At 42.1% G+C, this 12505-nt stretch overlaps 1 protein-coding gene across 1 annotated transcript in view; it reads right to left on the reverse strand.

The window, feature by feature from the left end:
• Positions 1-12082, reverse strand: part of ca10a (carbonic anhydrase Xa) — a 224576-nt gene extending 212494 nt beyond the window's left edge. The window contains exon 1 of the mRNA XM_037080344.1: positions 11434-12082. Within this exon, the coding sequence (XP_036936239.1) occupies positions 11434-11494 (61 nt within the window). The 5' untranslated portion in view covers positions 11495-12082. The remainder of the gene's footprint in view (positions 1-11433) is intronic.
• Positions 12083-12505: the final 423 nt, after the last annotated feature.

A 12505-nucleotide genomic window follows, 5' to 3' on the forward strand; every position in this document is an offset into this window, starting at 1 on the left:
GGGCAGAGATTAAAGCAGTGCAGGCACCATGTGCCACTGATTCAGGATTCATTTGTGTTTATTATCATATGCACAGTGAAGAAACATGTTCTCAATTATGCAATTAAATTCTTCCTCTGCTGTCCATAAAAAGCCAAGCGTAATGAAGAAATATATACACCCGAAATATACAACAGCAAAGCCAAGCACTTTTAAAGCACTTTTACACATGTGATAAATAGAAAAAAAGCAGCAAACTGGGGTTTGCAACACCGGCTACATCCACTCAGAGCAGAGCAGAGCGGAGAGTGACTGCAGGCGTCCTCAGTAACACGGATGTTTGCTTGGTGGCATATGGCCGGCTGGTGGAGACACGTGTTATTGTCACGAATACACCAAAGGCCCCTACCCTGTGATTTCATCATCCCATTTAAATTTCTAAGCTGCCCCGGGGCCACGTTTTTCTCTGAAGGTAACGTGTGATTATCTTTGGTGGTCACAGTGGCTCAGAAAATGAGGTTCAGCAGGGGAAGCGGAGCCACTAATGTGCCTCTGTCCCTGGAAGCAATCAGGTGTTGATATTACTTTGCCTTGGAGCCAATACTTGGCTTGCACAGCTTGTTTTGAAATTTTCAAGTAATGCATGAGGTGGGGACTTCATTACCTGCCTTTTTGCAGTCCCAGTGCTTCTTCTACACAAGAATTCGGTATTGAATTTTATAAACTTTCAACACTCCCATCAAACATTTTCTGCGAGCTGAAATTCCATTTTAGCTGCAGCTCCGGAGGGCAGAGAGGAAATGCACAGATTGGTTAAAAGAGAGAGGGGGGTGGGGGGGGTGGGGGGGAGATGAGTTGAAAAACAGAAAACACTCTCAGCAGTTGAACAGGTTGTCAGGCTGTCATGGGAGACAGACATCCAACTGACATAAAAAAAACTGCTGCGCAAAAGGATTGCTGCAGTAGCACTGTGGCTGACAACATAAGAGCGTGTTTTTGCATGCCAGGGTGAGCGCTCAAGTTATATGAAGAAAAAAAAGAGAAAAAAAAAAAAAAAAGGGATAAATTCCTGTTTATGCACAGTCAGCTTTCCTGTTTTTAACTATCTGCTTATTAAAGTTCTCGAACAATAACAGGTCAGTTTAGGCCCTTAGAGCACAATTGTTCATCGCCTCAGGATTTTTTCCTGTTGTTTGACATTGCATATGACAGTTGCAGGGGATAATGTGGGCGACGCTGGACAAGAGCCTCAGTGGCCACTGGAGACAACGAGAATGGAACATCCGGCGCTACAAATCGTCTTTGAAGTGAGACAGAATCTCCTGTTATCGGATGACCTACATTCGACGCAGGTCATGTGATGTGTCATCTTACGTCTCTCTGACTGTGAGTATCAGTTCAAAGCTCCCAAAGCTGGTACACAGATCTTGGACATTTTGTTTCGCAAGTCATAAGTCCTCCCTTTGGAGACATATTCTGGCTTGCATGCCATTCAGTTTCACATGACAAAAAAGTATCCAGAAGCCAGCGAGCCCTTCAAGTAGCATTTAAAGGCTAGTTGTCGATGTTACTTTGGAAATTCAGCAAACAAGACACTCCATCAAACTGCCGTTCAGCAGGGCTGCCTTGAAGCCGTGTCCTTGTCTCAAGGGGAAATACCAAGTCAGATGTCAAGGGTCAAAACCAAGCCTCTAACTTTTTCAACAACAGTCTCAAGTCAAGTCAAAATTTGGTAGGAGCAAAATTCCATTTAACAGTCCTTCAGGTCTCGGAGTGCTGTCTGTGAATATGGCATGGTGGAGCCCAATCGCTAAATGAATAGTTTAATGCATCGTAGTTACCGTTGTTGGAGCAGAGTGTTAACTTGCTAGCTCACTTTGGACGATAGCAGCATTGTTATATAATCGGTAAATAACTGAGTCGTCGTAAGTTTATGTTATTCCACCTTAAATTCACCAGGGACGTTTGGAAAGTTAACGTTAGGCCTGTTCAGGTGTTATTCTAACCTGCTGGCTGTGTTTTCCTGCTTGTGTGTTAAAATGCTATTAATTTTTCCATCCCCTTCATAAGTTCTAGGGTCGTCGTATGCCTTTGGTTTATTGCGTCACAGTTTATGCTTGTTAAAGTTTACATCAGTGTTAAAGTGCATATAAAGTCCCATATCATTCATAGGCTACATATAAATATATATATACACATATATTAAATTCACTTTACTGTTTTTTGCACTTGGGTTAGAATGAATTGCACTGCACTGCAATGAAGATAAAGTTGAATGAATCTCATCCTGTTTTCATTATGCATAGCACACTCCAAGCATCTTTTTTATTATTAAAATGTAACATGCAGTGGTCACATTTATTTCTCTTCTCTCTTCAGATGCACTTTTAAAATATTTCATCACCAGCCCCAGTGACACAGCATCAGGACTAATGGAATGGCTGCACCTATAGACCCTGCTGACTGGCCACCTCTTCTAACTGACAAAGTGAGAAGACGGTTAGTTCACAGAGGACCAATTTATCCCATCACATTTGGTGTGATATTTTTGACTTAAAATAAATCAAATCTTGCAGTTTGATGCAGTTACTGCGTGAGTGTATGACAGCTGATTGTGAAATTGACTGCGATGCAAGGGGGCGCTCGCTAAGATCTCCCCTAGGGCACCAAATTGGTCACTGAATGGATGGATGCTGAGGTAGAAAAGTTTAAATTACTGGATCACAGCAGAAACATACCTGTCTCCACAGATTTTGTCTTGTGTGGAAGCTCAAAAATGTGTTTATTTTAGACTTGGAAGACAAACACAATTTTGATAGAATTGTTCATACAAGCCAATTTATGTAAAAAAAAAAGCAAACACAAATCATCCCCCCCCCCCTTCTGTATTTTTGACTTGCTTCATAAAAATGAAAAAAGAGTCAGTCTTTTTATACCAGTCTGTCACACTGTGTGGAGGATGGGAGGATTTCTGCTGAGAACATGTTAAGGCGAAGATGAGAAGTGGAATAGGCATTCTGAACAGATGGAGAACAGCAAACAAAACTGTTTACCGGGCACAAAACGTCAAATCCTGTTTAGAACTGGCTTTATGTGCACTTCCAGGCAGGAGAAGCGAGCTAATGCTGCAGCAGAAAAAAAAGATACTGTGAAAGCGGAGAGGTGAAAATCCACTGAATGCGTGCTCTAACACAGCACAGCGACAACATATTCCTGCTCTGGCCTTTTGCTATTAAATAAATAAGCCGTGTAAAAGCACACACAACAAGTCTGTATAGATCTCGCCCCAACTGGAGCCCACAAAAAAATCGATAGTCCTTTTTTTTTTTTTGTTTTTTTTTCCTCTGGAAAATTTGAAACAGTCTGACTCTTCTGTGTATCTGGATGGTCTGAATTTCTGATCTTTGATTTGGTCATTAGAGCCTAAAGGCAGCCTGATTAGTTTTATAGTGGTGGACAGCGAAATCAATACTTGTGATCTCCCCAAACAAGACGAGCCGAGGCTGTAATCATCCAGAACCTGAAACAGACTAAATCACCGCCAGAAAAGAAGGTAGATTACTGTTCATAATTGATCTTTGATGTACAAAAAACAGCTTTTGAGTTTTTTTTTTTTTTATCACATCATCGCTGAGTTATTAAACAGGTAGAGCGAGTCATGACTGCAGGGCCCCAGACTCTGCTCACCCGGAGCCTGTTGTTCACTTTGCGGTTTGCAAATGAACTGATACAATTCAGTGCAATGGGCCATAAAGGACCACACTAACAATTTGGGGTGTTTAAGCCCATTCACTTAAACTCTTGCACACTTTGCGTCACAGTGCCGTTATGAATTAAAATTTACATTTTGTTATCTGGTCAGCCTGTCTGCTCCCTGTGCCATGTTGACTCTGGTAAGACATTTCAGTGAGACTCCTTACTGGACAGCCCTCCACCCAAGGTAACGCCTCCATTCTCATCATGGTGGACAGATTCTCTAAAATGGCTAATTTCATCCCTCTGTGGAAGTGACCCTCACCAAAGGAGACCACTGAGACAATGTTGAATCATGTGTTTCTCCTCGATGATTTCCCCAGGCATGTGGTTTCTGACCGGGGGCCACAGTTCCTGGCACAGTTTTGGCAGCGTTCCGCTCATTTTTACTGTCAGCCTTTCCTTCAGATCCCGCCCTCGGAACGACAGCCAGACGGAGCAAGAGACCGGTCCGCTCTGCTTAGCGTGAGGGAGCCCCAACACATGGAGCGAGCCAGTCGCCGGGCACCTGCTTGTACCCAGGCGCGTTGGTCCTTTTACCCATTTCCAGAGTTGTCAATCCTGTGGCTGTGAAACTCACCAGAGCATTGACAGACCACGCCAGCCTACTAGAAAAATGCACTGATCCCGGCCTCCAAGGACTATAATACATTCAAAGTTACTCAACGCCCTTGGTTTGAAGCGTGCCTCTGAAAAACATTGGTACTGTGGGCCAGATTGTCCTGGCTAAATCTTCACCCTGCTTCTCGACTGAGCATAATGGAGCTAGTGGCTAAGTGATCCTTATGTCTACGTAGATTAGAAGTGGTCGGCTCGATTAAGTATCAATACTACCAGCCTTGTTTTACTTATTGATAAAAAAAAAAAACAAAAAAAACAAAAAGAAAAAAAAAAACATTGGATTTGTCCAACATTAGATCAGTTTCTGGGCACATGGTCACCTTTTGAAGTGCACTGTCTTCTCTGATGCTGCGTTTGCAGGCATGTATAATCAACTCATTAGTACAGAGAATACACAAAATAAGTGGCTGTTAACAATTTGTAAACTGTCTTGTTTTTATTTTTTTTTTTTTGTGAAATGGATGTGGTTTCATAAATGACAGAGAAAAGGGAAAGAAATGCCTCATGTTTTGAAAATCATTAGGTGGTGATGAAAATGTCAAGAGGCGCCTGTTAATGATTCATTAGGCTCATTCATACATCATTAACAGCCACACAGCCTCCACGATAGTGCTTTCTACTGTTAATGATAAAAGGCATCAGTAGCTATATCAATATTGGAAATTCTGGTCCAGTTATTGCTTTATCTGACACATTTTTTTTTGGTATTGCCTATCCCTGGTTTGGAGCACATAGAGAAAGACAAACTGGGTGTCCAACAGCCTTGTTTTTTGACCCTGGCGCCAGCAATTGGTCACTGTGGCCCTGCTTTCCTTCCATTACACTGTTTTATATTTATCATCTATGTACATTCTGTGCTCACTGCCTCTGTGGAATACCACGTACACAGATATATGGCAAACCATCAGCCTGCATTAGAAATGAGGCTTCTTCCATCACAGCTATTATTAGATTGTAATTCAAGATCATCTGAAGGAAAAAAAAACAAAAAAAAAAACAGGGCATTTAACTTAAGTTCCTCTGGCTCATATTTACTGTTCATTGCTGATGTTTGGCTGGCAATTTTCAGTAGCATAAAGCATCCTATATTACAGCTGAATTCAGTCCAATGATCCAATGACGCTGTGCCAGATGAAACAGACATTATGGTTTAATATAGAGGCTGAGGAGGAGTTACAGCTTCAAACGTTCTATATGTAGCCCATGTAACATCAAAGGACCATTGTCAGATAACCATGAAACCATGGTATATAATTAACCATCCTTAATGAAATGACACCATAGTCAAGACGATTACTTCCCCCCCATCTCATGCCTGTCGCACTGTTAGAACAAGGACTAGTATGAAAAAAAAAAAAGAGGACATGATTTCCCATAAACCCCAGAGCCTCCTCTAACCAAATGTTCGCTCATATGAATGATGAACAACTGAAGGAAAACAAGGAACTGCAATATTTGTTCCACTCATTTTTGATGAAAGAAGGACAGGAGGAAATAAAAGATGTTGACGAATCAGAATTGAACACGAGGCCTGAGAGCTGGGACTCCAGAAGAGGTTGACCTCACATTAACATCAGTCTACCGGGGCCGCCCTGCTAGAGGTTTTTTAATTTACAGCCGGGGCAAACGATCAGATTGTTACGGGAATGGTTCTGGTGAAAAATCCGGACGCCTCAGGCCCCACACCACCTGACCTCTGACCTCCGGCCTTGTGAGAGTGCTGATTTCTGCCTTTGACCCAACACAGTCAGTGGGGATTTGGTTTGTGCGGCTGTGGCCAATCAAAAAATACATAAAAAAAAAAAAACACTCTGCAGCGGGTATCTGCCTGGAAACAATTCAGTTACTATTTTTCATACGAATAACTGATTGCTGTGGATAATCTACAGACTTCACTCTGGACTGTTTTCATCGCCATTCACAATAAACAGCTCTGACTAGACCTTCTTCTTCTCAAGCTGCCACAATACTGGAGTACTGCTATGTAGTTCAGTTCCCAAGTGATGTGTTTCCACTCAACCACGGTTGATTGAAGATGCCATATTACAAATGTGTAAATTAACAATGGATCAAAACCTCACGTGTATGTGAAATGTGTTGCTTGTGCAGAAAAGCTCACAGAGAGTCACCGGAATCTGAATTCCCCCCCCACAGCTCGTCAGAGAGTTTTCGCATCACATTTTAGGGCCTTTAGTGGACGCCCGTTTCTGCGACTCACAGTAATTCATATATACATTACATACACTGATGGTAGTGGCTGCGCTACAAGGTGTTGACCAGGGGAATCGAACCAGTGACGTTCCAGTAACAAGACTCTGGCTCTACCCCTTCTCCAGTTCTTCTCTTTTCCCTGGAGTGACAGTAAACCCGCCTCAGATACGACACAGCTAGCTCACTGGTAGCAGCACACACCTACCCTACACATGAAGATGATCAACTTCGCCTGATGTAAATCTGAACGCGTCAGAGATGTTGGGTTTATTTTCTATTTCAGAGAGCCTTCATTGATTCGTTTGGAAGGAGAGTTCACACTGAACAGTTTTGAGAGGCCGAACTTTGATTCATTCAAAATAAATGATGAACGTGAAAGATAAATCTGACTTCGTCTATGTTTGATTTCATAATGTATTCATTTTTGAGCAGTCACGTGACATGGCTTGTCGTGAGGTGTGATATTAGAGAGAGTTCCCTCTCTTTTGCAGTAAGCGATTTAGCTAGCTACCTCTGTGTTACACAAGGAGCGGCGATGACTCACTATGAGTGAGTATGAGCATTTCTGTTTTCAGTTTCATGTGTGAAACTACAGAATTTGTTTAAAAGGGTACATATGTAAAATTAAAGCCTTACTGTAGAATGTACTCAACTCACTCAAGCGGTCAGAAATAAATGTTACGCTCTTTTGTCGGGGTTTATGGCAAGGTACTATTGTCGCCCATTACTGTGTACATAACCCTTTACAGTAGGTTAATCAGGTCGATTAAAAACAGTTTGTCTCCCCAAGCTCAAATTTCAAACTCTGCCAATGGCTTTATGTGCATCCATTGGTACACAGACACACTGGAGCTGCTTACAGCTACTTTGGCATACTTTCAGCAAAATGTAATCATATACAGACTCTATATGAAGCCAGGCTCCAGCTGAAGAACTTGCTGAATCCATGGTGATATTATACCTTCTGTTTAGAGCTCACAAAGCATATTGGGAACAGTGGTGATGGAGGGGTTAGGGCGTGGCCCACAGTGTCAGAAGTTAAGAACCAGCAGTTTTAGAGGCTCCTTTTCTTCCGAAAATCCCCTACGGGTGCCGTCAGTGTGCCCAGAGAGTCAGTCTCTCGCTCACTGCCGCTGGAGCAACGCCAGGCTTTGCCTCTTGATTACATCACAGATTAGAGCCCTGGCACTAAGGAGACTGTCATGTCCACAATCCAGGTTCAACTGTGCAAGGTAATAGCCTGCCTTGAAGTCTGACTCTGCTGCATTATCACTGCTGCAGACGTATGGAGTTTAACCTGATATTATTGAACTAAAACAACAGAAAATAGCAAGTGATGGAATGTATATTGATTCAAGTGAGCTGCTACACTAAAGTCATTCTTCTCAAGCCACTTTCTACTTCTGCTTCACTGCAGTTCATAGGGAAATGTACTTCTTACTCTATTACAATTATTTGACAACCTAGTGCATTTCACATAAAAAAAGATATACAAAGAGTTTATGCAATTGTGATATATTGCTATGAATTATCATTCATTAATCATTTAGTTTGCAAAGTGTTTCCTCACTCCAATGGCGGTTCTACAGACAGAGGATGTCCTTCACTGTACAGACTGTAAAGCCCATCGAGGCAATGTGATTGTGATTTTGGGCTATATTAATAAAACTGATTTGATTTGATTGAGTTGATTAAGTCATCAGTGACAGAACATTATTTGGAAACCATGTAACTGTTTCCAAAGCTTCAAACTTTGCAAATGTAAAAATGTCCCTTTTAATCATTTGAATAAACTGATTTTATTTATTTTTTTAGGATCATGAATTTTCTGCTGAATGTTAGACAAATCACAAACTTGGAAGTTGTTGACACTTTTTTCTGACATCTCTAGATACATTTTAAAAGCAGATGGAGTAAATAATCATTAGTCAGTCCAATATAATATAGTTTACAATAAGTTCCACCACAATCTCCAGCGCAACTACTGTAGAACCCTGCTCTTGCAATAATGCGTGAGTGATAAGAGTCATGATAGAGGACATTTGATGAAGTATATTCTAAAAAGCATACATACTTTTCCTTCAGTAGGATTTTCACTGCAGGACTTTCACTTGTAACTGAGATGTTTTTTTAAGGTAAGGTTATCAGTGCTTTTGTTGATTCCCTCGGCTCATTTGGACGAAGATTACGACTTTGACGGCAATCAAAATAAACTCTGTGGAGCGTCGTCTCACCTGACTACACAGTGACGTTTTGCAGGTACTCTGAGTTGTATTTTAGAGATTGTCATTTGCTGGAAAAATGCTAGAAAATGATGATGACTCATCCTGCATTCAGGGGCAAGTTGAGTTACCCACCCCAAACATAAGCAGCACTGAAAGTGTGCTTGTTGAAAATTGATTCGGTCTTAGAGGAAACTCCAGCTGTATCTCGAATGTGACAATTCATTCTGCTCCCTGGAGTCGACAGCTCAGAGAACAATCTCCTCTCGAGGTACACAAACCTACTTTTTTTTTTCCTGAGCTTTCAACAGTCAAGCTTTCAACTAGAGATGCACAATATATATAACAGGCGGAATATGTGTTATTACATAAATATAGCAACCACATACTCAGTCTCAGTTAATATTCTAATTATCCGCACAGTATTGGGAAATTCAAATCATCGGCTCTTAGGCGTACCTGGGAAATTGTGGTGTGATAAATTGCTTTAAGGGTCGTAACAATCACAGCATCAACACATCGTATACTGTGGATTGCAGGTATGCACCTTTACAGTTGGTGCGCCAACACACAAGAAAAGTGAAACGCGCGTCCCTCGAGGGTTCCAAGAGGAGGGATAAAGGGTTTTAACACAGCAAGTCATATTAGAGCCTTGGAACATTACACATAAACTGCAGGTTGGCAATCTCTTTTAAAAAAAACAATTATTGGTTACTCAATTTTCCTGAAAATCATACATACCATGCATACCTGCTGTTAGCTTCTGGAAAAGTGCTCAGAGTATCTGCAAGGCTACACAAAGACATGGACAGTAACTAAATGTTGGTCAAAACTAAGTTCAGCTCTGCGTCTGACGTTGTGATGACCACCTTGCTGTTATAAGTCAAGCTCCAACAACCTTGAACCATGCACTTCCCATAGTGCACCTTGATAGCATTTTTCATTAGACCTCCTTTGCCTCAGCTCCACACACAACAATGCATAGGCTGTCAAAAATGCAAAGTCTCAAGTCCAAACTGAGATGCATCGTCCTTGGTCCACTCCGGAACCACAGGAGGCATCAGAGGGATAACTGAAGAGGCTGAGCAGTTCTCCACATCATGAGTTGTGCGCAAATGTGGATATAGTGACATCAGCAGACGCTTCTCACTCTACAAAAAAAAAAATCAGTACATTTTCATTGGATAAGACGTATTAATATTTGATGTTCCTTACGGCAGAAGCTGAGGTGTTAGGTATTGTTGTTAAGACAGCGAATTATGGCTGCTGTGAAGACATGAATGTAACATTACAACTGGCCAGCCTATTTAACTCCACGGAGAAGGACAGAATCGTCTTGTCCCTGACTGGCTGCAGAGGAATTAAATCAGATTCTTAAGGCCAAACCAATCGAATGAGGGTGGGACCAGGCCACTGGAGTGCCATGGCTGTCACATAAACACTTTTTCTCCTCACTGACAACCCAAAGGGTCCGAGGCACAGAGAAAACAGAGCTTTGCGTGCGTAATGCGTAAATACAGTGGATGACGCACCCGGTTTACACCGCACTGTATTCCCAGTTCTGTGTCTCTTTCAAGCAGGGATGCAAACAAACAAACAAACAAACAAACAAAAAAACGTATTTAAATTGTAATCCATTCTATTGATTTTAACTGATTTTAGCATCAACAATGAGCACTCGGATTGTGTGTCTTGAACTTGTATCTGAATGCAGCCTCTCCTGATTTCGGCGCGTCCTAGTTTGGTGAAAATCATTAGCATGTTTCTAAACATCCGCCTTGAAAAACTCCAACATCTTTGGGAACACTTACAATGTACACTTTCTTTATAATCCTCACAAAAAAAAAAAAAAAAAAAAGACCCTAACACTGTGCTCTTAGATTTTCCTAAATAGTTTAAACGCATCACGGTATAAAATAGGTCATGTGCAAAGTCTCCTATCCACCGAAAACACAGAAAAAACGAGAGCGGACATCGCTCCATTGATGAGCTCCGCCGGCGCATCCGTGTGCGCGGCGCACACGGAGCCGTTAGAACGCAGAATTACTACAGCGCCGCATCCGCTCAACACACCGCAGAGTGCCGTGCGCTCACCGGTGCGCACAGCTGCCTTATTTGATAACAACTCTGGATCGCTGCTGCAGCCCAGAGACTTCACAGTGACGGAGAGGAGAGTGGAGGAACGATTTAAGCATGTAAAAAAAAAAATAAAAAAAATAAATCCACCATATTCACTATGGTTTGTATAATAAAAAGCCCACCCATGTCACGCGTGCGTCAGACGGCATCGCTTCCAGTCCTGGAGGCTATTCAATGACCGTCTTTCGTCACACACATACTGTCACACACACGCTGAAAAGATCCATGACCACAGAATAAAGGGATTATTTCATGACACGCTCATGAATTAGAATATATTTTGCATCTCTCTCACAGCCTGCTACAGTGCGTCCCGAGGCGCTTCTGGTGTGAATTCATCCTTGTTTTTTTTTTTTTTGGTTTTTTTTTTTTTTTGGTTTTTTTTTCCTCAAACCCTTCGAATCGGTCGTCTCGCAGGATGTCAGGAGAAAAAGTTACGGATAATTCACGCGCAGATTTGCGCGATGCAACCTGCCCGAAAAGGCACCGAATGACGCCCATAACTCACCTGATATGCAGACAATAAAATTGGCTTGAAGAATGATCAGTATTTCCCAAATTATATCCATCCTCTGTCTTCATTCCACGTACATTACGCACAGATTAGAAAAAAAAAAGAAGAAGACGAAGAAGAAACGGAGCTTTATCAGTTGCTGATGTCCTGTCCTCCCAGACTGGATCCCGCTGTACACCTTCCACCAGGTATGTTCCACACTAGACACATAGCAGGTGATCAAAGCCTGAGGAATGAAAATGTTGCTCGTCCCGACCACTAAATGTAACAATTCCAGAGGAGAGACAAAAAAAAAAAAAAAACAACCAAAAAAAAAAAAAAAAATGAACTCCAGACAAACGAGCCGAACGGAAGGAACACTGATCCCGTCAGTTCACTGTGTTATTCCAGTGCGCCCTAGAACGTACACATCCATCCACCCATCCATCCACAGCAGCGCCGTTTCACAGAGCCGGGCGTCCCGTTCTCACCACGGAAAGTCACACATGGCCACCGAAAGTCTCTGTGTTGGAGAGGGAGAGACACAAAGCGTGAATGAACGCCACGGGGCAGCCGTGGGATCGGACTAACACCTGGAGACGCCTCGCAACTCAACACAAAATAAAAAACTCGCGTCGCCTCCGATCGAGACTTCCACCCGTCACTGCGAGGGGAGCAGCGTCAAGGTGGAAGAGAACAAACCCACGACTTCCGGTTTAGGCTGCAAAAAAATAAAGCTCGGGTTTATGCAGGACCCTGCATGCAGAGGTAAAATCTAAGCACTGGATAAATGAATGATGTCCAAGAGGTTTCACACCATATGAAATTGTTTATTTGTGACACTAATTCATGGCAGCAGATAACAAAAAAGTGTAAAAGGGGGAAATAAATGACAAAACACAAAACTAACTCTTTAAAATTAGAGAGACACAGTCTAAAATTTAGACCTACTATACCTGGGAAGTGATATAATGACAGCAGATATTATCAGAGTGTCCAGTACATAGATACAAAATGGGGGTTTAAAATAATTTGGCTTATCACTTGAAGCACCGTCTGAATATATTGTACAAAACAGCCATATCTG

This window comes from Acanthopagrus latus, chromosome 20 (assembly GCF_904848185.1).
Source record: "Acanthopagrus latus isolate v.2019 chromosome 20, fAcaLat1.1, whole genome shotgun sequence".
Lineage (NCBI taxonomy): Eukaryota > Metazoa > Chordata > Actinopteri > Spariformes > Sparidae > Acanthopagrus > Acanthopagrus latus.